The sequence below is a fragment of the Tenrec ecaudatus genome, chromosome 7, assembly GCF_050624435.1.
Source record: "Tenrec ecaudatus isolate mTenEca1 chromosome 7, mTenEca1.hap1, whole genome shotgun sequence".
Taxonomy (NCBI): Eukaryota; Metazoa; Chordata; class Mammalia; order Afrosoricida; family Tenrecidae; genus Tenrec; species Tenrec ecaudatus.
In genome coordinates this window covers 151,709,037-151,734,608 of record NC_134536.1, presented here as the reverse complement: position 1 = coordinate 151,734,608, position 25,572 = coordinate 151,709,037, and the positions used below count along the sequence as shown (strand labels likewise).

The 25,572-nt window shown below is 42.3% G+C and overlaps 2 protein-coding genes and 1 pseudogene across 4 annotated transcripts in view; 2 read left to right on the top strand and 1 right to left on the bottom strand.

Annotated features, from left to right (window-relative positions):
• LYRM4 (LYR motif containing 4) overlaps nucleotides 1–10,425 on the bottom strand; it is a 134,999-nt gene extending 124,574 nt beyond the window's left edge. The window contains exon 1 of the mRNA XM_075554132.1: nucleotides 10,164–10,425. Coding sequence (XP_075410247.1) covers nucleotides 10,164–10,249 — 86 coding nt within the window. The 5' untranslated portion in view covers nucleotides 10,250–10,425. The remainder of the gene's footprint in view (nucleotides 1–10,163) is intronic.
• A 468-nt stretch (nucleotides 10,426–10,893) lies between these two features.
• The window catches only part of FARS2 (phenylalanyl-tRNA synthetase 2, mitochondrial), a 605,344-nt gene continuing 590,665 nt past the window's right edge, over nucleotides 10,894–25,572 (top strand). Inside the window, exon 1 of one of the 3 annotated variants that reach the window (XM_075554131.1) lies at nucleotides 10,894–11,192. The gene's annotated coding sequence lies outside the window, so the exon portion shown is untranslated. Of the gene's footprint in view, nucleotides 11,197–25,572 lie in introns of all 3 variants that reach the window. The other 2 variants (XM_075554130.1, XM_075554129.1) reach the window with 2 other exon arrangements.
• Nucleotides 21,971–22,906, top strand: LOC142452548 (alpha-(1,6)-fucosyltransferase pseudogene; annotated as a pseudogene).

Sequence of the window (25,572 nt, the reverse complement as noted above, 5' to 3'; positions counted from 1 at the left end):
GGGCGGACCCTCCTGGAGAGGATAGAGGAGCGGTGTCTCAGTTCCTAAGACCATCGGAAACATGTGTTTGACCTCAAAGGGGTGGTGACCCGCAGGTTGAGAACCGCTGCACTACAGGCTTCACTCTTCTAAGAAAACAGCTCTGATGAAAGTCAGAAAATTATATCGTCAAACCCAGGGATGATTTTTCCCTAATCACTGGAACAAAAGCAAGGTGCCTTGCTGACCACAGGTACCATCCTCAAGCATGGGATGCTCTTGACTTCCTAAGACTGCTCTTTTTGCTTGTCCTATTTCTGAATCTTATCAAGGCGTGGCTCAGGGACCAATCGGATCTCTGAGAGTGTCAGGAGGTCCACGAGCCATGACTATTTTCACAACTCCAGGGTGACATTTGCTACTTGCACTCATTCTCTAATGAGTCTAAAGTAGAGTTTCCCCAAGGGCTCAAGCAGAAAGAAAATGTTTTGAAAATGATGATGGCAACATATGTACAGATGTGCCTGACACAATGGATGCGTGTATGGATTGTGATAAGATCTATAAGAGTCCCCCATAAATGAAAATAAGTAAATAAAATGGAGACTACACGACTTGTGAAATAGGAATAGATTTTAGAAATAAACTAATGAACAATGTTGCAGTTTAATAAGCCTCAAATTACCAAAACACCAATGTCATTCTTCTAATTTCTTGGAAGGAAAAAATTATTCTTCATTAAAATGTTAAGATGTACTAAGATTATTAACTTGCAAGTTTTTGTTAAAAATGTCTAACACGATGAATATTAAAAGATATACCCTATGATCTTTGGAATATTTGAGTATAAACTAATGACCTTTGGAATATTTAAGTGTGTAAAACAGTCCACTTTAATTTTTTGGAGATCTTCTTGATTCTACATCTATGCATACTTTTGACAGAGCACTCATTACCTGTGATAATAATTCTGTGTGACTTTGTCTCACACAGGCCTCAATTGCACCAATTGCAAATGCCTTGATGAATCCAAAGCTCTCTCACCTTTCTGTCCATCGCCAGGACCTGGCCTAAGTAAGCTTAAGATATTTTGGGAATCACTAACCCAAATGAATAAAGAATAGGACTTGTTTGGGTAAGTGCAGAGAACAAGGCAGAAGGGGGGCTGTGGAATGAGAAGCATCAGGCAAATTTTGTCCACAGAAGATCAGGAGTGAGATGACTCTCAAAGGAAGAGGAAGAACTCTAGACAAGGATGATAAACAGCTTGTCAGATAGGACGAAAAGCACTTGTAAAGCCACGGAAGTCTATATGAACATGGTACATCTAAAAAATTGATATAATTCAATGCATATAATTTAAGTACACGGAACTGGCAGACTAGGAAAGTGGAGAAATAGACAGGGCCCATAATATTATGATAGAGATGTGTGTGTGTGTTTCCACCTGTCAGTGTATTGTACTATTGTGGCTGTGTGTTGTTGGAAACTATGCTATGATATTTAAATTACCATGGTGCATAGATTTCAGTGGAGTTTCCAGACTAAGACAGACTAAGACTAGGAAGAAAGGTCTGGGCAATCTACGTCTGGAAATTTTGTCACTGAAAACCTTAAGCATTACAGTAGTACCTTGTGTGAAAAAGTGTTGGAAAATGAATCCCTCAGGTCTGAAAATACTCAAAATATGAACAAGGAAGAGTTGTAACTTCAAAGTAGATCAACCTCAATGATGTTGATGAACCTAAGCTTTTAAGGCCTTCATTTGCCAATATGACACAATTAAAAATGAGAACAGCTGTAAGCACACAGTAATATATAAACAATATATAGAACATTGATGGTGGAAAGTATGAATCTAGGAAAATTGTTAATGTTGTTAGGTGCCCTGAGTTGGTTCTCACTCAGTGACTATGTACAACAGAACAAAATACTGCCTGGCCCTGTGCCATCCTCACAATTGTTTCTATGCCTGAGTCGATTGTTGTAGCCACTGTGTCAATCCATCTCCTTGAGAATCTTCTTTTATGCTGTCTCTCCATTTCACCAAGCATGACATCCTTCCCCAAGGATTGGTCTCACATGACAATCTGTATGTAAAATAAAGCTTCACCATCCTTATCTCCAAGGAGCACTCTGGTCGTACTTCTTCCAGAACTGCTTTTTAGTGTTCCATGGGATTTCAATATTCATCAGCACAATTCAAGCGCCTTGGTTCTTCTTTGGTCTTCCTTAATCAGTGTCTAACGTTCACATGCATATGAGGTGATTGAAATACCATGGCTTGGGTCAGACGCACCTTCGTTGGCACAGTAACATCCTTGCTTTTCAGCACCCTGAAGCGGTCTTGTGCAGCAGCAGATTTTCTAGATTCATTCTGTGTGTATTCCAAGTTCCGATTCTTCACAGACTTTTACAGTTATTTCTCCTTACCTTGAGTCGTAACTCATCAGCAAATGAAGATACATAAGGTTCCACTACCAAGGCGTTACTCTATTCCAGTCTCCATGGTTGATTTCACTCCTACCAGGCAGCTCCTCCAAGGTCACATTTTGAGCGCCCTGAGGACCAAGGGGTCCATCCTCCGGCACCATCTCCAACAATGTTCTGCTTCCTTTCTTTGGGTCTTCAGCATGTGGCAATGCTCGAAGTTTCTGTGACTCCTTCCTTGGAAGAGGGCAGCCCATGACTTCTTCGTTGTCTGTTCTGTCTGGAAGCTCCCTGAAACTTGCCCCCTCTAGCTGACCCTACTGGCATTCAAAATACCAGTGGCACAGTTTCCACTATCACGGCAATACAGAAGCCAACACACGCAAAATGAAAGCAGTGAAGAATGAATGCACAAAGACTGATATCCTAGGCATTAGTGAGCTGAAAATGGACTGGTACTGTACAATGGGAATTAGATGATCATCGTCTTCATGCTGAGGAAACAACAAATTGAGGAGAAATGGTGTCACATTCCTCATTGCAAAGAATAGTTCAAGATCTGTCTTGAGGAGGAAAGTCAAGGGAAATAGAGGAAAGAGCTAGGAGGCAAAGGGCATTTATAGAGGTCTGGACGAAGACATGTAGTATTAAGGTGGCGGAAGGACCTTGGGCCTCTACTCAAGCACTCCCTCAATGCATGAATACTTTCTTCTATTAAATTGGCATTCTATGATGCTCACCCTCCCGACACAACTGCTGAAGCCAAAGCGGGTGAATAAGCAAATGTGGTGAAGAAAGCTGATGGTGCCCGGCTATCAAAAGAGATAGTGTCTGGGGTCTTAAAGGCTTGAAGGTAAACAAGTGGCCATCTAGCTCAGAAGCAGCAGAACCCACATGGAAGAGGCACAACAGCCTGTGCTATTGCAAGGTGTCGAAGGGATCAGGTATAAGGCATCATTAGAAAAAAAATCTTCCCATAGTGAATGAAGGGGGAAGTGCAGAGTGGAGACCCAAAGCCCATTTGTCAGCCGCTGGAGATCCCCTCACAGAGGGGTCTAGGGGAGGAGATGAGTCAGTCTGGGTGTGATGTAGCACCGATGAAGAATACAGCTCTCCTCCAGTTCCTAATTGCTCACCCCCCCCCCACTATCATGATCCGAATTCTACCTTACAAGTCTGGATACAGCAGAGGATGTACTTGTGCAGATAGGAGCTGGAGGCACAGGGAATCCAGGACGGATGATACTTTCAGGACCAGGGGTGTGAGGGGCGATACTGGGAGGATAGAGGGAGAGGGGGTTGGAAAGAGGGAACCGATTACAAGGATCTACATGTGACCTCCTCCCTGGAGGACGGACAACAGAAAAGGGGGTGAAGGGAGACGTCAGACAGGGCAAGATATAACAAAATAATGATTTATAAATTATCGAGGACTCATTAGGGAGGGGGAAGCAGGGAGGGAGGGAAAAAAATGAGGACCTGATGTCAAGGACTTAAGTGGAGAGCAAATGCTTTGAAAATGATGATGGCTGGTAGTTTAAAACCACCAGCAGCTCTGTCGGAGAAAGACTGGACTTTCTACTCCCATAAACAGTTATAGTCTTGGAACTCCACAGGGGATTGCTAAGAGTCAGTATTGACTCGCTCGCAGTGAGTTCTCAGAGGCACAATAACTCTATATCTGTGCAGGCTCCTGGTTTGAAAATGATGAGGGCAAAGCATGTACAGATGTGCTTTACACAATTGATGTATGTATGGATTGTGATAAGAGTTGTATGAGTCCCTAATAAAATGTTTTTTAAAAAAAAAGTCAAGGGGAAAAAAAAAAGATCTGTCTTGAAGTACAGTGATAGGATAATATCGTTATGTCTATAAGGAAGACAATTCAATACACTATTATTCAAGTTTAGCCATCAATCACTAATGCTGAAGATGAAGAAATTTAAAGATTTTACCAATGTCTACAGTCAAAATTGATCAAGCATGCAATCAACATGCAAGTATAATACTGCTGTTTGCAATGTAAAAGTTGAAAATTAATAAGAACAAAATAAATAAAAGCAAACTTGCTGCCATCCAGCTGATGTCAATTCATAGCAACCCTGTGCCATAAGACAGGACAGAACTTCTGTGAGTTTCAAAGACAGTAACTCTTAATGAAGTGGTTCTCAACCTTCCTAATGCCATGACCCTTTAATACAGTTCCTCATGTTGTGGTGACCCCCAGCCATAAATTTACTTTCGTTGCTCCTTCATAACTGAAATTTTGTTACTGTTATGAATCGGGTGACCCGTGAAAGGGTCATTCAACCCCCAAAGGGGTCGCTAGTGACTTTGAACTCTTGACCTTGCAATCAGGAGCCCAAGGTGTAACAACTGTGCCACCAGGGCTCCTAAGAACCAGCACTCCAGGTGGTAAGATACGATCAAGAACTGATGCTACTGAAGGAAGAAGTCCAATCTGCATTGACGGTACTGACAAATCAAAGACCCACTGCACTGAAGGTATTGACAAAATCAAAGACCCACTGTGATCAACTCATAGCATTTCAATAACGCAGTATTGAATTGCTCCATAGGATTTCCCACATTGCAGGTCTTTTAGTGAAGCACACTGACTTCTACTTTAAAATTGGAATGGCTGGTGGACTGAAACTGCCACAATTAATTAGCAGCTTAATCCTTACCCCACTGCATCAGCTGAGATTCTGGGCCATAAACAAGGCTCCAGGAATTGATGGTACACCAAAGGAAATGTTTCAATAAACAGATGCAGCACTGAAAGTGCTCCCTCATTTGTGCCAAGAAATTTGGAAGGTATCTGGCCAATCAACTGGAATACATCTGTATTCATGCTCCTTTAAAAAGAGATACAGAGAACACTGTTATTATTTAACAGCATCATATGTAAGCACAATTTTGTTGAAGGTAATTTAAAAATTGTTGAAGCAGTACACTGACAGGGACCTCCAGAAACTTAAGCCAGGCTCAAATGAGGAGGAATGAGAGAAATCATTGTTGCTATCAGCTGAATCTTGTTTGGAAGCAGACTATTGGAAAGATGTTTATCTGTTTTTACCTTTATGGCTCATAACAAACTATGAAAACCACTGCAAAAAAATGGGACTTCCAGACACTTAATTTTGGGGGCAGGTCAGATGCTTGCAGGCATCTTCCCTGTAAGAGATCACCCCGCTCCCTGCTGTTAAGGACAATGGACAGACCTGCAGTCATCTATTTAGTTCTTGTAGGTGGGGTTTACCCCTTACTGAGAATGGTTCCTGTGGAGATCCAGATAACAGGTCACACAGTTAAGCTGCCATCCTAAATCTAGGATCTGCCCATCTTGTCACATGTATACCTCCAATCCCTCCTCTTCCTATTGCATGTATATCCCTTTCATTGCTGTATAACCAACAGTGCAACCCCTTCCTGTGACACGTCTTTACCTGTAATCAGTGGGCTTGCATGCCCCCAAAAGGTATATAGGCCTGGGTTAACAATAGAGATCGCCCTCTCTCTCAGCTCCTCTCTTGGCCTCTCCTCCCGTTTCCCTTTCCCTGTGTCCTCCTTCCTTTCCCCCTCTCTCCACATGGACCACCAAGTGGGGCTGAGGTGAGCATTCTACTATGAAATGTGTCTGACTCCATTATTGCAATATCTCTTATGCTCATGCTGACTTTAATATAATTTTCATATATCTCAACTGTACAATCGTGCTTACTGAACCCATGGTTAATGGTGGGGGGGCTGGCACCCCACCCCAACTCATACTACACTTAATTTTACTCATTAGGAACCTGCACATGGGCCAGAAGTAATCATTTGAACAGAACAAAACCCAAAACTAAACTCATGGTCTTCAAGTCCATTCAGACTAACAGTGACCCTATAAAAAGAGTAAAATTGCCCCTGTGGGTTTCCAAGACAGTAACTCTTTACCACAGTAGAAAGCCTTGTGTTTCTCCTGCGGAGCAGCTGGGGGTTTCAAACTGCTGACCTTTGTAGTTAGTAGTGAATGCATAACCCATTTTGCCACCAGGGCTTCTTGTTTGAAAGAACAAGTTTTAGGAAAGGTGTGTGTTAGGGTTGTGCATTTATTCATTCTGTATGTTGAGCAAATAATCTGAGAAGCTGAACTATGTGAAATCACGGCATCAGGATTGGAAGAGGCTCACTAACAATCTGCAACATGCAGATCACCTTGTTTGCAGAAATCGGAGAGTACTGGAAGCAACAACTGACAAAGATTGAAGAGTGTAACTCAGTATGAATTATGACTCAACGTGCAAACACCACAGTCCTCATAACTGGACCAATGTTATAAACAAACAAAAGAATGAAGTTGTTGAGGATCCAAGGATTACTTGGATCAACATCAACATTCATGAGGCAGCAGTCAAGAAATCAATGGTATAGGGGAAAAAATGCTGTTAAAAATGTTGTTGAGATAAACCCCTCAGGACCAATAATGAGTAGAGATACCAGGATAAGCAGGTGGGGGAGAAAGGGAAACTGATCACAAGGATCTACATATAACCCCCCTCCCTGGGGGACGGACAACAGAAAAGGGAGACATTAGACAGTGTAAGACATGAGGAGCTGATACCAAGGGCTCAAGTAGAAAGAAAATGTTTTGAGAATATGGCAACAAATGTACAAATGTGATTGACAATAGATGTATGGATTGTGATTTATATGAGAACCCTAAAAAATGATTTTTAAAAATGCTGTTGAAAACTAACCCAAGTGTGCATAAGCAAATGTGGTGAAGAAAGCTGATGGTGCCTGGCTATCAAAAGAGATAGTGTCTGGGGTCTTAAAGGCTTGAAGGTGAACAAGTGGCCATCTAGCTCAGAAGCAAAAAAGCCCACATGGAAGAAGCACACCGGCCAGCGCGATCACGAGGTGCCAAAGGGACCAGGTATAAGGCATCATGCAAAAAAAAAAAAAGATATGTGTATGTGTATATATATATATGTATGTGTGTATATATATATATATATATATATATATATATATATATATATATATATACCATATTGAATGAAGGGGGAAGTGCAGAGTGGAGACCCAAGGCCCAAGTGTCGGCCAATGGAGATCCCCTCATATATGAGGGGTTTAGGAGAGATGGGTTAATTAGGGTGCGAGGTAGTACCGATGAAGAGCACAGCTTTCCCCCAGACCCTGGATGCTTCCTCCCCACAACCACCATGATCCGAATTCTACCTTGCAGGGCTGGATAGGGCAGAGGTTGTGCACTGGTACATATGAGGGCTGGAGGCACAGGGAATCCAGGGTGGATGATACCTTCAGGACCAAGGGTGTGAGGGGCGATGCTGGGAGATTGGAGGGTGAGTGGGTTGGAAAGGGGGAACTGATTACAAGGATTCACATGTGACCTCCTCCCTGGGAGAGGGACGGCAGAGAAGGGGGGGAAGGGAGACTCTGGATAGGGCAAGATATGACAAAATAACGATGTATAAATTACCAAGGACACATGAGGGAGGGGGGAGTGGGGAGGGAGGGGAAAAAAAAAGAGGACCTGATGCAAAGGGCTTAAGTGGACACCAAATGCTTTGAGAATGATTGGGGCAGGGAATGTATGGATGTGCTTTATACAATTGATGTATGTATATGTATAGATTGTGATGAGTTGTGTGAATCTCTAATAAAATGTAAAAAAAGGAGAATAAAAGAAAATTATTAGGGCAAAGAATGTACAGATGTGCATTACACAATTGATGTATGTATATGTATGGACTGTGATGAGTTATATGAGCCCCTAATAAATTGTTTAAAAAAAACTAACCCAAGTCATGTATTATAATCACCTCAAATGAATGTGAAAGGACAGTTAATAAGAAAGGCAAAGGGGCATTAATTCCCTTGAATTATGGTGGTGAATATTATATATACCAGAAGAATGAACAAATCTGTCCTGTTAGAAGTATAGCCAGAATGATCCTTGGAAACAAGGATGGGGAGATGACATGTTATTAGGTGTAGTAGTTACATAATCTTATGCAAACTTGAGGATATTAAGAGTGAAAGGTCTGTGTGTATCAAAAACAAAACAAAAAAGAGTGAAAGGGTGGAGTCTATCCTGTCAATCAGGTCACAGCCTGATGATGACTCCTTGGGGTCATGGCCTTCTCATGAGGATTCTGGGAACTTCCTTTCTTCCTGTACGTGAGCCACACTCTCCGCTTATACATTCCTGTTGACAAGCCACATGCAGTCATTGTGATGGCAGCCAGAGCCCTGGAAGTACTTCCACTGCCATTGGATCCATAAGACTTTCCATTCACCTGCCTGTGATCTTCCTGAAGTCTACATCATTGCATGTGGCTGTGTAAGTCTGGAGAATTATGGACTAGTATTGGACTTATGGGCTATTATTGAACTTGTGGTCTTGATCTGGACTGGGCAAGGATGCTTTCTCCATATATACTTGCTCTTTTATATAAAACTCTCTTACACACGAGTGTCCCATGGATTTGTTTCTCTAGTTAACCGGGACTAACACAGGTTACTATCCCTGGAATAGGATCTCAGGCTTGGCAGGTCAACAAAAAAAGCACACAATAGCCAAGGAGAGGGACTGAGTGAATGGGTGTAACAATATGCCCAACCCGAATAATTGTGAGGATGGCACAGTACAGGGTAGTCCTTTGTGCTGTTAAGAACTCACTTGACATCACCTGATTCCACTACACCCAACAACAACTTAAGTATATATCTCAAAGGAAATCTAACGTATTTCTTTACTCTTATATAACTTTAGTATTACTTTATGTAAACTGAAACTCAGTTCTAGTTTCCTACCTACTAGAAAAAATGAAGTTGTTTGTTCCCATAAAGACTTAAGAGTCTGGAAAATTCTATTTGGAATTGTTCTGAGTTGAAATCGACTCAACAGCAGTGGGGTTGGGACTAAGGAACCCTAGTGGCACAGTAGCTTAATGTTTGTGTGGCTAACTGCAAGGCTGGGAGTTCAAATCCAGCAAGTACTGCTCAGAACAACGAGGCTGCCTGCTATCATCAAGACCCACGGTCTCTGAAACCCTATGGAGCAGTTCTACTCTGGCTTATGGGTTTGACTTGATGGTAATCGGTTGGCTTAGGGGTAAATATTTTCCAGCAGTTCACCCCTTTTGACTTAGTATTATTCCCTTGAACAAGGTTAGTTTTTATTTTTGGCTTTCACCTCCTGGCTCATGATCTCCAACTGGAAATTCATTAAAGATGATGCAGTGCAAGTCTAATTTTACAAACAAGAAGAGTGAAATACAGGGGTTTCAGTTAATGATCCAAGGTTAGAAAGTTTCCACTTTTTTTTTTTTTTTTAAAATCAAGTGCTCTCAGGCATGTCCTCTCCCAGGCCGTTTTTTCACTGTGGGAACTGTGTGCCAATATCAAGCCTAGCTTTCATCACTTGTCAATTTCAAGGCGACCCGTTTTGCGGCAGAAAGAACACCAGCGCCCAGGGCTCCAAGAGCAACCACCAAACTATCCGGATGGAGGCGAGAGGTCGCAAGAACCGAACAAATGCCCCGCTGGAATCCCAACCAAGCCCGCTGCTCCCCACAGCCGCTCACATCCCGCGGCCCGCGCCCGCCCTTAGACTGGCGCTAGCTGTTGGCTGGCGGAGCTTTGAGCCCTTCTCGCCGCAGCCCTAGAATAGGGCGCCGCGCGGGCGGGCTTCCTGCCCTCACCCCTTCCCGAACCCCGCAGCCGCCAGGCTGGGTCACCTGTAATTGTAGGCGCTGAAATGCTTGCTCTCTCTCAGCATGGCCCGGTAAAGATCTAACACTTGTGCGCGGCTGGAGGCTGCCATTTTGGAAATTAAAAAAATAATAAATGGGTCCTTTCCACCGAGGTCCCTAACCCAACCCACAAAGTTTCAAACGGTGCAAAGACAAACAAACGATCAAAAAAACAAATCCTAGAAGCACCGGCAGCAAAGCGAAACCGGGGGCCGCCTCGCAGGCGGGGCTGAGCCTCCAGGCCCGTGCCCCGGCATCCCGCGTCGCGGCTTCGCCTCGGGAGGAGCCCGGGAACCCCGCGAGGCGCGCGGAGAAACGCGCAGGCAGCGCTCGGGGCAGCTACAGCCGCTGGCGAGGCGCGGCCGGCCAAGCGGTGCTGTGGAGTCGGGTGGCGGGAGGGAGGAGCGGCCCAGTGACTAGGCCCGGCTGGAGTCGCCCTGCCCGTCCTTCGGGGACGAGGTCGTACTCTCCGGCTCTCAGGGCTGCAGTCCCGTCTGTCTGTCTGTCCGTCCGTCAGTCAGTCCGACACGTTCGCTCGGGCTCAGGCTTTGCGTCCCGCGGCGCTTGGCTCCGCCCGGCGGGCCGCTGTTGCCTGGGTTACCGAGGGCGAGCCACGCCCCCGAGCGACGCCAGGCCCCGCCCCCGTGCGACGGCAAGCCACGCCCCTCGAGCAAGGGCCGGCCCCGGCGCTGCCTGCGTGCCTGGGTGCGTGTGCCGCGGTCGTAGCGTCCCGGCCGAGTCCGTGAGGCAGGCGCGGGACGCAGGGGCGTCGTCGCGCGGGCGACGGGGCGCGAGGAGCTTGGAGGCGAAGAGAGAATATTGTCCCGACCTGCGGGCTCCGCTCAGGGCGACAGGCTGCGGGACCTCCGGGGCAGGACCTGGTTTTTGTCAAAATGGCAGCGCCCAGTGTGCCTCGGTGACAGGGCATTGCCCTCCCGTCCCGAGAGAGCGTGTTGCAGCTCTGCGAGCGCTGCCGAACCTGAAGCCCGTCAGGTCGGGGTTTCCGGGCAAGTGGTGGGTGAGTGACGGTCTCGCGTCCGTGTGGGGATGCGACGCGCCTTGGCGTGGTAGTTTGCACTTAGCCGTGAACTTTCCCATGGGAGCAGGTTATTTTCCCATCCGTTAGCTTTTGAGTGAGGTGCCGCTCAGAGTTTTGTGAGGCTGTAAACGGCGTGTCTGCATGGGCTGCAGATCAGTCGGAGCTTTCAGGAATGGGAAGGCTGCTGGCTTTTCTACTTGAAACTTCACGTAGTTATTTTCACTCTTGGGCTTGCTCGGAAGACTTCGGGTTTTTTCTTTTTCTTTTAACCTGCTTTGTGAAAGTAGAGGTCTCTGAGTGGGGAATTGGGCATTGGGAACCTCGATCACTTTTAGTAATTTCTGCAAACCACTTGTTTTTGGAGTCTTGCTTTTTATACTCAACACTAGGAAAAACCACGACTTTCTGCCCCAATCACGGGAGGAGCAACTTTAAGTGTTAAAAACAAGCACCTTTCTTTTCATTCTTTAAAACAGTCACAAAGCTCAGATTGTATTTTCATGTCTTTTAATATGTCTAGTTTTGAGATTATTATGCATCACCTAGATTGCAGGACACTTGGCTCCACTTCAAAGCAACTTGTGTTTTCAGAAACTTTAGGGCAGTGGTTCTCAACCTAATGCTGCGACCCTTTCATACAGTTCCTCATGTTGTGGTGACCCCCAACCATAAAATTATTTTTGTTGCTACTTCATAACTGTAATTTCGCTACTGTTATGAATTGGGCGACCCTGTGAAAGGGTCGTTTGACCTCTGCTGCTTTAGGGGTTGAATCAGGTCTCTCTTCCGACCTTACCATATTTTTTACCAGAATGTTGAATATCATTGCCATAAAGACTAATAAAAAAATTAAAACACCAAAGCTACGTTAAGCCTCCAATTTGATCACATCATTATTACAGAGATGACTGGTTGAGTGTGAAAATCTAATGGGCTCAAAGTTGAGAATGATTTTTTTTGTAATTGATTATTCATTTCTTTCTTTTTTTTAAACATTAGGGACTCATACAACTCTTATCAAAATCTATACATACATCAATTGTTTAAAGCACATTTGTACATTCTTTGCCCTCATCATTTTCAAAGCATTTGTTCTCCACTTAAGCCCTTGGCATCAGGTCTTGTCCTCCCCCATTACCTGTCCCCCCCATGAGCCCTTGATAATTTATAAATTATAATTTTGTCATATCTTGCCCTGTCCGATGTCTCCCTTTACCCCCTTTTCTGTTGTCCATACCCCAGGGAGGAGGTCACATGTAGATCCTTGTAATCGGTTCCCTCTTTCCAACCCACTCACCCTCTACCCTCCCAGTGTTGCCCCTCACACCCCTGGTCCTGAAGATATCATCTGCCCTGGATTCCCTGTGCCTCCAGCTCCTATCTGCACCAGTGTACATCCTCTGCCCTTTCCAGACTTGCAAGGTAGAATTCGGATCATGATAGTTGGGGGGGAGGAAGCATTTAGGAACTGAAGGAAAGCTGACTGACTCATCTCCTCCCCTAGACTCCTCTGCAAGGGGGATCTCCAGTGGCCGACAAATGGGCTTTGGGTCTCCACTCTGCACTTCCCCCTTCATTCACTATGGTGTGCTTCTTCCATGTGGGCTTTGTTGCTTCTGAGCTAGATGACCGCTTGTTTACCTTCAAGCCTTTAAGACCCCAGACACTATCTCTTTTGATAGCCGGGCACCATCAGCTTTCTTCACCACATTTGCTTATGCACCTGTTTGTCTTCGGCGATCGGATCATGGAGTTATGCACCCAGTGATATGATGTTTTGTTCTTTAATGCCTGATAACTGAACTCTTTGGAAGCATGTGATCACACAAGCTGGTGTGTTCTTCCATGTGGGCTTTGTTGCTTCTGAGCTAGATGGCCACTTGTTTATCTTCAAGCCTTTAAGACCCCGGACGCTATCTCTTGATAACCGGGCACCATCAGGTTTCTTCACCACGTTTGCTTGTTCACCCGCTTTGGCTTCAGTGGTTGTGTCGGGAGGGTGAGCATCATAGAATGCCAATTTAATAGAAGAAAGTATTCATGCATTGAGGGAGTGCTTGAGTAGAGGCCCAAGGTTCTTCTGCCACCTTAATACTGAACCTATAAATATAGGCACGTAGATCTATTTCCCCATCCATATATAGAGAATGGTTTTTATTGTTTATTGATAAGCCCTTTAGTATACATTCTGATCTGGGTTGAGGACTCTTCATCAAAACCAGAGAACCAAACCTGATGCTTTGGAGTTGATTTTGCCTCATAGTGACTCTATTGGACAGAGTGGAACTGCCTTATAAGGTTTCTTCAGCTGTAATTTTTCTAGGATAGGAGTAGGTCTTATTTCCCACATAGCGGATGGGTTTGCACAGATACCCCCTTACTTACAAGTCCAGTGCTTAGTCGTTGTACCACCAGGGCACCTTTACTCCTACTTAAGCCTTAAAACGAACACAAAAAACTTAATTGTAATTATTCGTTACCTGTTAGTTCTTTATGAAATCATATATTATTTTGCATTAAAATTACAGTGAACATTTTTGAAGAGAAATCTCAAACAATGCAAAGCAACTTACTGTCCTTCAGCTTATATGCCAAGTCAATTGTAAGGAATATATTACTTAGAAGAAATCTTTCATAATATGATTTAGGATTGATTCCACACTAGACGAGTATGTGTTAATGATCCTTCATTCTTCCAGCATACACCACTGGAACCATGGAGCCCTCGTGGTGGTGTAGGTTCTGAAAGCTCTGGGAGAACGATGAGGCTTTCTACTCTAGTAAAGAGTTACAGAAATTCATAGGGACAGTTCTACCTTGTCAAACAGGGTCAATGTGAGTTGGTGTCAACTTGATGGCCAGGAGTTTTTTTTGATTTTATTCAACTGGAAGGGACCTTAGATATTATATAGTTGATCAAACTGAAATCCTTTTGCTTGTTCATTTATTTAGTTCCAGTAGGTTCCTGTAGGTGTGTAACACAACCTGAGTCAACAAGGGCTGGAGAGAAGTTAGGTCCAAGGTGTCCAATTAGGAGCACACTACCAGGTGTATTTGCCCCTTGGGTTCTATAGAAGTTTTGTTAAGCTTCCCCCCTCCCCTCCAACAGGAGGTTGCTTTACCCAGTTTATTCACCAACAGAAGTGTAATGGCCTTCTCTGACTTGCTGTACTCCTATGGAAGCCAACTGCCTCGTCTTTCTCCAGTGCAGTGGGTGGTTGCTTTGAACTGCTGAAGCCCTTTCTAAATATTTTAAACTGATAGACATGGCAAAAGACACATATTGAGTACATCAAAAGATGTTGCAAAAATCATAGAAACCTTAATTAAACGGAAATATCAAAACATGAAGCTATTATTTCTCAAGATAGTTTCCGTCTACGTCTGTACTTACTGAAAGTGGTGCTCTAACCCTTTCCCTAATAATTCTGTATACTTTGATTTATCCCACATTATAGCAGCGGTTTTATCATCCTTACACGACTCTGACTGTGTTCCTTTTCCGTGTTCTTTGAATTTGGAGAATAAAAAGACATTTGAAAGGGCAAGATCAGAGTTGTAGGGTGGATGGGTTACAGTTTCTTAATGATAATTTTATAAGATAGCTCGTGGTATCCTTCAAGAATGAGTAGGTGCATTTTTTGTAATGGATAAAAAAATTCCTCTGCCCAATTTTCCTGGCCTTTATCTCACTAATGCAGCTTTCCTCGTTTTTCAAACTTCTTCCTAATTCGTTACTATAATTATCCTGCATCCTTGGAGAAAATCGATTAAGATTGTCCTTTTGGAATCTCAAAGAATAGTTGCCATGACCTCTCTGCCTTGAATTTAACTGGGTCAGTAGATGGATCCCTTCTGAAAGAATCACTTAAAAAATTTTCCCGTATCATATATTTCAATAGTTAAGCCATCAACACAATCTATTTTAGAACATTTCTTCTTCCTTGTACTTGTTAGCTTCCCATTACCCACCAACCTCCTTACCATGCTCTAGGAAACGATTTAATCCTGTTGCTGTCTCTAGATTTACCTAGCCTCGATTTCATTTACAGAAAATCATAGCACAAAGAAAACCTCAACAACACTAACAGAATAAAAGAGAGAAACCTTACTCAAAAGGAACGCAGAAAATATTAAAAACTGGAACAAATTTACATCAGATCCAAAGGGAGATCAATTGACAAGATGTCACATTTTAACCTAACGACAACTTTTCTGTATACTCTGTCTGATAACAAGTCCATTCCTATTCTTGGTCCATAGTCATAGGGAACCACGTAAATGGGTTCTGGACTTTCACTGTCACCTATAGCCTTCTGTAGTCTCAAGAGCAGTAGGCAACCACACTACCTCATTGCTTGGGAGATTGGATTAGAAAAGTAGATGAACTAAGAACAGAAGCCTGTCATTGTCTTGATATATATTTTTATAGTAAGGTTTTCACATAATATTTTACCTTTGTGGTTGACTAATTTAACTCAGCGTAGTGGGCTCCAGGGCCATCCATGTCATGAGGTGTTTTATGGTTGTATCACTGGTTTGTTTGTTTTTTAATCATTTTATTAGGAGCTTTTACAGATATTATAATAGTCCATCATTCAATTTGATAAAGAATAATTGTACAATTGCTACCATCACTAGTTTCAAAGCATTTTCTTCTTGAACTCTTTGATATCAGCTCCCCTTTATCTCCTCCTACCCCCACGGAACCCTTATTATTATATAATATATATCTCAACCCCCACCATATCTTACACCATCAATGTATCTGCTCACCTGCAATTCTGTTGTTCGTTCCCCTCAAGTGGGGTTATACAGTCATCATTGCTATCAGCTCCCCATTCCCCCACTTCTTTCCATGCATGCAGGGAATCATTACTCCTGCTACTGTTTCTGAAGGGTTATCTATCTTGCTTTCATGTACTGAAGGATCTTAATTAGATAAATAGACATATGCAGGTTTAACAAGATTAATGGGTAAAACAAAGACCATAATAGTAAGGGAGGAAGTATTAAAGAACTAGGGGATAGTTATGTATGGTCAATACTATACTGCATACTTCATTTATCTTCCCTTCTGTGTGGCCCTTCTGAGAGGGACTGACTGATTATCTTACAGGTGGGTTTTGGGTCTCCACTTTGTCCATGCTCTTTCACGTCAATTTGATTACTTGTTTTGGAACTTCAGATACCTATACCTGTTGACACCTCATGATCACACAGGCTGGTGTGTTTCTTGCAGGAGGGTGTTGTTGCTTCCCCACTAGATGGCTGCTTGTTTAACTTCACATCACTGTTTTTTGCATTGTGTGTGTATACCAGAGTTTCTTTATCCCTTCTCTTACTGATTTGCATTTGGGCTGTTGCTAGCTTCTTGCTATTGTGAACTGTGCTATGATGAACATGGGAGAACATGTATCTGTCTCTTACTGCTTTGGGGGATATGTCTAGTAGGGGTGTTTATTGGCTGGTTTGAATGATATTTCTATTCCCATTTGTTTTAGGCAGCACCAATGCTTTTCACAATGATTGTTCATGTTGTGAACCCACTAACAGTGTGTAAGTGTTTCCATCTCCACACCCCCTCCAGCATTGGTTGTTTTATACTTGTGGGCTATCATTGTGGCTATGTGGTGGTATCTCATCTTAGTTTTGATTTGCCTTTTCCTGATGGCTAGTGATCATGAGCACTTTTTATGTGTTTGTTAGCCATTTGAGTGTCATTTTTTGAGAACTGTCTTCACATTTTTTGTCTACTTTTTAATTAGGTCATTTGTTATTTTCTTAATGAAGTGATACAGAATTGTATAGACTTTGATAATTACACTTTTGTCTTTTATGTCATTGCTAAACATTATTTTCCCAATCTGTGAGCTCTGATTTTATTCTTTTGATGAAATCTTTTGATATGCCTAATTGTTTTGTTCATAGTCCATCCCGGTCATCTAATTTGTCTTTTCCACAGTGTGTTTTTCCTTTATTATTCTTGGTAGTCTCTATGTGCTCTGCCCTAAGCCGCTTAAATTTGTCCCAATTTTCTTATTGATGATCCTTATACCTCTAGGGTTTATATTTAGGTCTCTAATCTATCTTGAGTTTATTTTTATGCTTTGGGTGAGGTACGAATCCCATTTCATTTTTCTGCATACAGTGATCCAATTTTTCCAATACCTTTTTTTGAAGAGTCTGTTCCTATCCCATTTAACATTTTTTTTTGGTCCTTTGTCAAAATCAGTTGCCTGTAGGTGAATGTGTTTATTTTTGAGTTATCTATTTTGTTCCATTGTTCTATGTTATCTCTCATTGTACTGTTGACTAGGTTGTTTTGACTACTGTAATAAGCACTGTTTTAATCAGATCTTAAGATAAGTGTCTTACTAATAGAACTTGTCTGTAGCCAGCCACTGATCATGACGATGTGTTTAAGCATGTTTTCTTTGGAATAAACCCATAAGTCTATGAACTGGAACCTTTTTGACATACCCTAAGTTGATGCTTTGTGACTTACCCATGCATTTTGACTTATCCTCACTTGACTCTCTTGCCAACTGAAAGATACTTACATTGCTACTTACATTTTCCCATCATCTACCAAATCCCGAAACTCGGAGTGCTTGACTTAAAGTGGTCGAATGCACATGACACATTTGCAATTTGACAAGAACTCTTTGATCCCTCCAAATGTTTGCAATTCCTGTACTATAGGATGCTATTTGGTGGTTTGAAGCCTGATAATCTTGAGAAATTAAAAAATAATTTATTTTTAATTTTTGCTCTCTGTAATCAGTACCTCCTTAAGCATGTCCAATTGGACTTTTGGGTAAACAATCTTTCTCAAACATTGTTTGTTCAGAGGTTGGGTTATTTTACATTCTCTTTGACTATGTGCTTGAAAAAGTACAATATGTAGATACTTAAAGAGTGACTGACGGGAGCAGGGAGAGAGGGGAAAAATGAGGAGCTAATGCCAGGGGCTTAGGTGGAGAGCAAATGTTTTGAAAATGAAGGCAATGAATATATACAAATGTGCTTTACACAATTGATGTATGTGTGGATTGTGATAAGAGTTGTATGAGCCCCTAATAAAATTATTAAAGTAAAAAAGAGTGCCCGATCGGTGTCATGATACAGTATGTGTTCTATAAAAATTTGCTACTTGATCACTTTTATATTTTGCTAGAATCCCTTCCAATTTCAGTTGATCAGTTACAGGATGAAAACAGAAACATAACAAAACCCCAAAGACTTGCGGTTCTTTTAACATTGTCAGTTAAAACAGTGGTTTCTAACCCATGGGCTAGGAGACTTTAGAATAAAGAGGACTAAGGAATTTCTTTGTGCACCAAGGTTGAATAAAGTTTCTAACGTATCTGCACCTATCCTTTTATTTTTTAAACATAAACAAGAAGTGCATTGTGTTCATTCACTCACTCACTCACCCACTCATCCACCCACTCACTGACTCACTGCTATCTAGTCTATTCCAGCTCCTCGGAGTAGAACTGCCCCTGTGTGTTTCTGAGACTACACCTCTTTTTGGGAGTAGAAAGCCTTGCCTTTCTCCTGAGGAACTGCTGGTGGTTACTAACTGCTGACCCTGATATTAGCAGCCCGACGTAACCACTGTGCCACTAGCATTCTGTCAGTTCCAACTGATAGTCACCCCTCTACGCTTTTAAGGGTATGACCCTTTTAAGGGAAGCAGATTACCAGGCCTGGCTTGCAAGGCACCTCTGGGTGGCTTCAGACTGCCAGTGTTAGACTAATCAAATATTTAACTATTGGTGCCACCCAAGGAGTAATGGTAGAAATGTATGTAAAGGTTATAAAACAGTTATGATTCATTAATGTTTCCCAGTAATTTTGAATTTTACCAAACACTGCCCTGGAGTCAAAGGAGCCTTGGCTGTGTAGGTGTTACACTTCGTTTGGGCTGCAATCCTCCCGCTTGGCACTTTGAATCCATCAGCAGCTCCGTGGGGGAAAGATGGGACTTTCTACTCCTGTAAGCCGTTACAGACTTGGAAACCCACAGGGGTCGCTATGAGTCAGCAGCTCAATGGCAGTGAGTTTGATTTTGGTTGCCTGCGAGTCAATCTCCACTCAGTCACCCGACAGTACAGAGTAGAATCGCATCTTGGGGTTTTGGAAACTGTACATGTTTATGGGAGCAGACAATTTCATCTTTCTCTGCTGGAGCAAGTAGTGGACTCAAACTGCTGACCTTGTAGTTAACAGTGAATTGTTTAGGCCGCAGTGCCACCATTGAAAAATTATACAATAGATAGTAAAAGTGCGATCTTATGGAGGTTGGGTAATTTTTCACACCCTATTCTCACATTAGAATAGATTGGGAACACCGGGCTAGGCAATTATAATGCCAGGCTGTTTCTCTTATGCTTTTTAGCTTCTGTGAGTTTGGACTACAATTCTGCCCCATCATGTTGCAGATAGACATGCTCTTGTCTGTGGGCAGTCCCTCAGGTCACATTATCCTGGGCTCCCCTACTCATTTCCAAGTACAAACAGTCAATATAGTCCATCTATTTTACCTCTAATCAATGTCTAATTTTGCTTATGTGCAAAAAGATATAGCTGTTGAAATAAATGATTAAATTGGCTGCTTAGCATAAGATTCAATAACCTTGCGCATAGGATTTAATAATTATTTGCATAGGATTCAATATTTATGTGCATAAAAGCGAACAAATGTCTGTGTAGGATTCAATAAATATTTGCCAATTGACAGCAGTAATGTATATTGTGCTAATGCTGGAGTTCATGATTTACTAATAGCACTTGACTTTCTTACTTCTTTTCCCTTCAAAATGGATTTCTCTCAGCCTGCAGGATTCTTATATTTGAAACTAAGTATGTGAATTTTCCCACAGGGGTGAATTTTGCTATGTAGTTCAGTTGTTTTTCTGCTTCACCTTCTGACATCCCTTTTCCTGTACTCATGATCTTCCATCTGGACTAATGTGACTCCATTTTGTGTGCTTAATATGCGCCAGGTTTCTACTTAGCTCCTTTACATGTTACTTTACATAGCACCCATAACAATCCTATGGAATGAGAAAGCATAAATAGTAATGTCCCAAAGGAGGCTCAGAGTCAAGCATGTTTTAGTGACTGATCCTCCTGTTTAATCTCAATTTTAAGCTTTATTCTCTTCTGTTGTTCCTACATATCCAGCTTGCTCTTTTTGTATCACTACTTCAGCAGTTCTTTGACTCTACCAGGACTGATAAGTGATACATAATTATACCATTTCTTCATTGTTCAATATCCCTTTCATATTCTCTCTTATCTCCTTACCAAGCCTAGACTCCATGTTCACTGCTTTTGAGTATTCTAACTAGTTTACTTTGGACCAATATAGAATTCTTAGTTCCATCTGTTTGCCCATTCTGCTTTATCATTGTGTTTTTGTTAATAAAATTGATGTAAGTGCATGAAAGAAGTGTTGTGAGAGGAATTATATATACGTGGTCCACTAACCATACATTTTTCACTGATTTAATGATACTGCATGATATGTAGTTATTATGTCGCATAATGCGTGGCCTATAAGGATATAAGTCAAGCACAGTTACCTCAGTGTGGTTTTGAAATTGTGATCATGGGGAGTCTCTTCTTTCCGTGCTTCTGAATGGAAATTTATCTTACCATCTTTCCCTGGAAGGATACCTAAGATAACAAAGGGTGTTCACCTGCTTTTTTCTCTTTCCATTTTTAATCTGTTTCCTTTATGTTACTTGACTACCACTTAAGCCTCTGCAGGGCAAAAGGAATGAGGCTATGTGATGAATGGCTCTGTGTTACTAGGTGGTGTAGTACTCTCAGTTTGACTACCGCTAGAGGGCATTTTCCTGCATTTGGCAACGGACCCCAGTACGTCCTTTACGTCTCAGTTTCCTTGAATGATGTGATTCTTTGGCTTGCTACACAACCCTCCACTCTCACTCCCCTCCTTCATCCCTGGCTCTCCTGAGCCCCCGTTCACATAGGAATCCTTCTTTGTTGATGTCCTCTTAACTGCCTAGGTACTGCCCTTGAGAAAGAGTTGAAATGGTCCTTGCTGACTCTCCCCTACTGCCTCCATCTGGTCCATGGGAAACATCTACCATTGGTAGGCACAAGAACGTTCAACATGCAATCCCTTGTCTGTTTCCTGACATCCCTCAGGTTTCCAGCTTGACCCAATGCCTGCTGAGTGCATGCTTATACTATTTCTCATCGCCTAGAAAACAGCAGCCCCAAGGGGGTCAGCTGCAGTTCCCACTCCTTGAGTTAAGGAGGCAGGCTCCTGCCCCATTTCCTTCGGAAATAGGGAGAACAGAGGCTCAATCAAAGCTTTATCTGAATGGACTCAGCTGCAGGATGGCCTACGTGAGGTTGCCCTGTGACCTGCTTCTCTGTATCACAGGAGCACAGACTTCCTTGGCCTGAGTAGTTACTGCTCTGATAAGAGGGCACCCATGACGCCAATGGTGCTTTTGTTCAAGGTAAATCGCTTTATTGGTTGATTTATTTAGCAGGTGGGCTCTTAGAAAGTGTAGGGAAATAAAGCTTCCTCCTCATCCCACTAGGAGGATCTCTTCGAAAATTCCACCACAGAACTACCAGAAAGAATAATTTGTCTGAAGCATCATCTAGTGAAACAACACCTTTGCACTAGTTAAAAACAGAATTATGATGCCTTTAATCTTTGAGCTCCAAGAAGCCAGCGGAGTGAGTGGATAATAAGAAAATGTGACCATGGACTGGTTCCTGGCATTTGATTATACTCATTGTCTGTGTGGGATGCCTTGGTATTTTATATAGGGGGTCACTTGGGACAAGATAATGAGTACTCAGATTACTCTAACAAAGATCTGTCCATGATTCTGGCAACGCTTGAATGCTTAATGGCTGAATGTCTTAGGATACCAGAAGGTCCGTTGTTCAGAGGCTAGCTGTGGAAAGGGTGCGTGCTTTAGAAGTGCACGCTGTAAAGGCTGAAGAACAGATAGAAATGACGAGTAACAAACCAGAAATGTTGGGGGAAAGGATCATGTAATCCTGAGGAAAAGAACTGGAAATGAAGTGAACTGAAGAAAATAAGTAATTTAAAAGAAATGAACTTCAGACACATGCAGATGAGTTTCTCTCAGATTTGGGACACGATGAGAAGTAATGTACTACCTCAGTCAAACAGATGGAGCAGTTGACTGGTGGGAAATAGAGATAAAAAATCTGACAGAGTTGGTGAAGAAGAGAATAACGTATTTTTTGGAGTCCAAGGACTGAAACAAAGCCAAAACGCCACTGTGTAGTATCAACAAGGGCTGTGGAAATGGCTGTCAACTCCATCATACGTCCTTCATCCACACGAGTGACTATCGCACCCAAGAAACACTCATCTTGGAATTTCAGAATTGTCACTATGCTACTGTTGGTTTGGAGATCATGTTCCAATCTGTCAATGAGACTTGGCTCCCCAAATCTGGCATCTCCACTGAACACTGATCAGTTGAATTGTTCATGGGTGGCACTTCCTATTGTAGATGGTTTTCATCTCTGTCTTCCATATTTACCCTTGGCTATTATAGAAAATCTTACAGATCTACTCATTCATATCCACTGTGATCCTGCCGTGTAGTGGATGTCCCAGTTTGTCAAGCACTTAATCAGTCTACTAATTTGAGAAAGTACCCAGATTATGAATGTATTGGTGATAACTCTATCTCTTAGTCAACTGGGCTGCACAATTCATATATAGACAATTCACATTAGAATGTGGCCCTGGATGTATGTACTTTCTCTCTAAACTTCGTAGTGTGTATTTTTTTCATCCTAGGTCTGTCAAAATGCATATGAAATACTGCATGCTAATGCCTCTATAAATGTCTGTTCTTTGGATGGCATCTACTACTTTGTAGGAAAGATTGCCCACAACCAGATTGCCATTTATTTTCACCAACTCTGAGCTGCAGATGAAATCCCCATGGGGCTTGGAGGTATTATTGGTGAGTGGCTGGAAATCATGGAGATGGCTTTTCTAAAGGTATCAGTAGAAAACTGGGAAGGATGCATCTATCCCTTCTACAAAGCTTGAGTGAAGATAAAAGCAGTCAAGTCTTTTACGTATTCTGAGGTGGAGAAATAAATCTCAAATTAAAAAAAGGAATAACTAAGTTCAATTCAAGCATTTGAGCCATGCAGTAGACCAAGAAAGCCCTGGCCTGACAGAGTGTGGTTAATTGAGAAAGTAGCCTCAGCATCCCTGGCCACTGATTACAAACTAATGCTTCATTGGTGGAATCCTTCTTTAACAAGGGCTACCGTGCTCTTAGACTCATGCACAATCTACTAATGTGCCCACATGTGAAATGCAGACTGTTTTTTGCTTTTCTAAGAAGTCCTCACTAATTCTCTCTCCTTTTCCCACTCTGGCCCCTTTAATGTGTTTGGGCTGATGATAGTCCTAGATCTGTAGAAATAATTTTCAGTTATTTTCATTGTACGGTTTTCTATATTTTAGTCAATAAACAAAAACAACCAACCAAAAAACCCCAAACTCACTGCCATCGAATGGATGCTGACTCATAGTGACTTTACAGAACTGCCCCTGTGAGTTTCTGAGACTATTTATGTAGAGTAGTAAGCCCCATCTTTCTCCCACAGAGGGACTGGTGGTTTTAAACCGCTGACCTGTGGGTAGCGGCCCAATACATAGTCACTGTGCCTTCAGAGTAACTACATTTTGGTATGTAGGTGTTTATTTGATTTTACCTCATTCAAAATTCCAGGTTGACTTACATTTTTCTTGAAATGATACTTATCTAAACATCCCAACAAATTAGAAAAGTAGAGCAAGAAATAGAGGTTAAACTGCTGCAGATCTTATAATCTAGAACTATTCTTAGTAGATATTTGGGAAACATCATTCTATGCATCATTCTAAACACTGCCCCATGAATGTTTCTTTAGACAGATGGAAAGATGAGTGTAGAAAGATAGGCTCATACCACAAATTGTACTTTTTTATTTAATAATTTTCCCCCTAAATAGAATAGAAAATATAAAACTCAAAAGATTGCTAAAATAATAAAAACAGTCATGAAATGCTGATGTTTGCATCTTTGTCATTGTTATTAACAGATTTTCTCCATTTTAGGTGGTGTAGAGTAATGGGTTTCTCTATTTATAGCCTTTATGACCCTGGTTTTGTATTTCTGCTAATGTATTTTGTTAGGCCACACTCTCATAAAAGGGGTTGGTTTGTCTACTATAAGATGTGTAAAATACTTGCAAGGATTAATTGTTATGTAAACTAGGTGGCTGTGGTCTACCATGGATATTAGCCAGTTTTTCCATCCTGCTAAGCTTAAAAAGCCTATTCTTCAGAGGTTAATGGAGTCCTGGTGGCTAGTAGATTATATTTGGGACTGCTAATCACTGGGCCAGTAGTTTAAAATAACAAGCTGCTCTATGGGAGAAAGAAATGACTTTCTACTCCCAAACAGATAGATAGTCCCAGAAATCCACAGGGCAGTTCTAGCTGACTCTCTGAGTCAGAATCGACTTGATGGCAGTGATTTTGGAGTTTGGACAGAGGTTGAGGGGGAATCACACTACTATCTAGGAAGAAGAACTGAGAGTAGAGCTTACCCTTTGGACCCGAGATCCTTGAGTTGAGACTCTCTTAGTCCTAGGATTCACTAAAGATGTGTCTGCATGGGCTGGCCAGAGTCTGGATCATGTAGATGGCTACAGTGGGGTCACAACCCCTGGAGGGAGAGAGCTGAGCATCTTCAGGGAGGTGGCTGGTTGGCTGAGTGGAGTGCCCTGCCCTGCCCTAATATGTCAGGTTAGCTAAAGAACTATAACACCTGCCTGAGTGGGTCTGATGTCAGCTGCTGAGGTCTGCGTCCAGCAAGACCAAAAAGCCTTCTCCTTAGAGGCCAGTATTTGAGCATCTGACCAAGTTCAGATGTCAGACCTTTGGATTTTTCTTCATGTGAATTTCTATTCCCAGTGATCTCTACATAGGGGAGTGGTGGCAGTGGTGTGGGAATCTATGATACATACCATGCATCCATATTCATATCCATACATGATACATATCATGCATGATGCATGCACACTATTTAAAAAATACTGATATGTGATGCCCACCAAATTAGGAACTGCAGATGGGTCACAGCAACTATGTCTTTGCAGAGTTTTAGGGGTTACTAATGTTCCATTAGGACAGAGGACCAGGGCCCTCAAATTAGTCAGTACCTCCGTGCAACTGTGCATTTCTTTTTTTTAAAAAAATCATTTTATTAGGGGCTCGTACAACTCTTAGTGCAATCCCTTCATCAA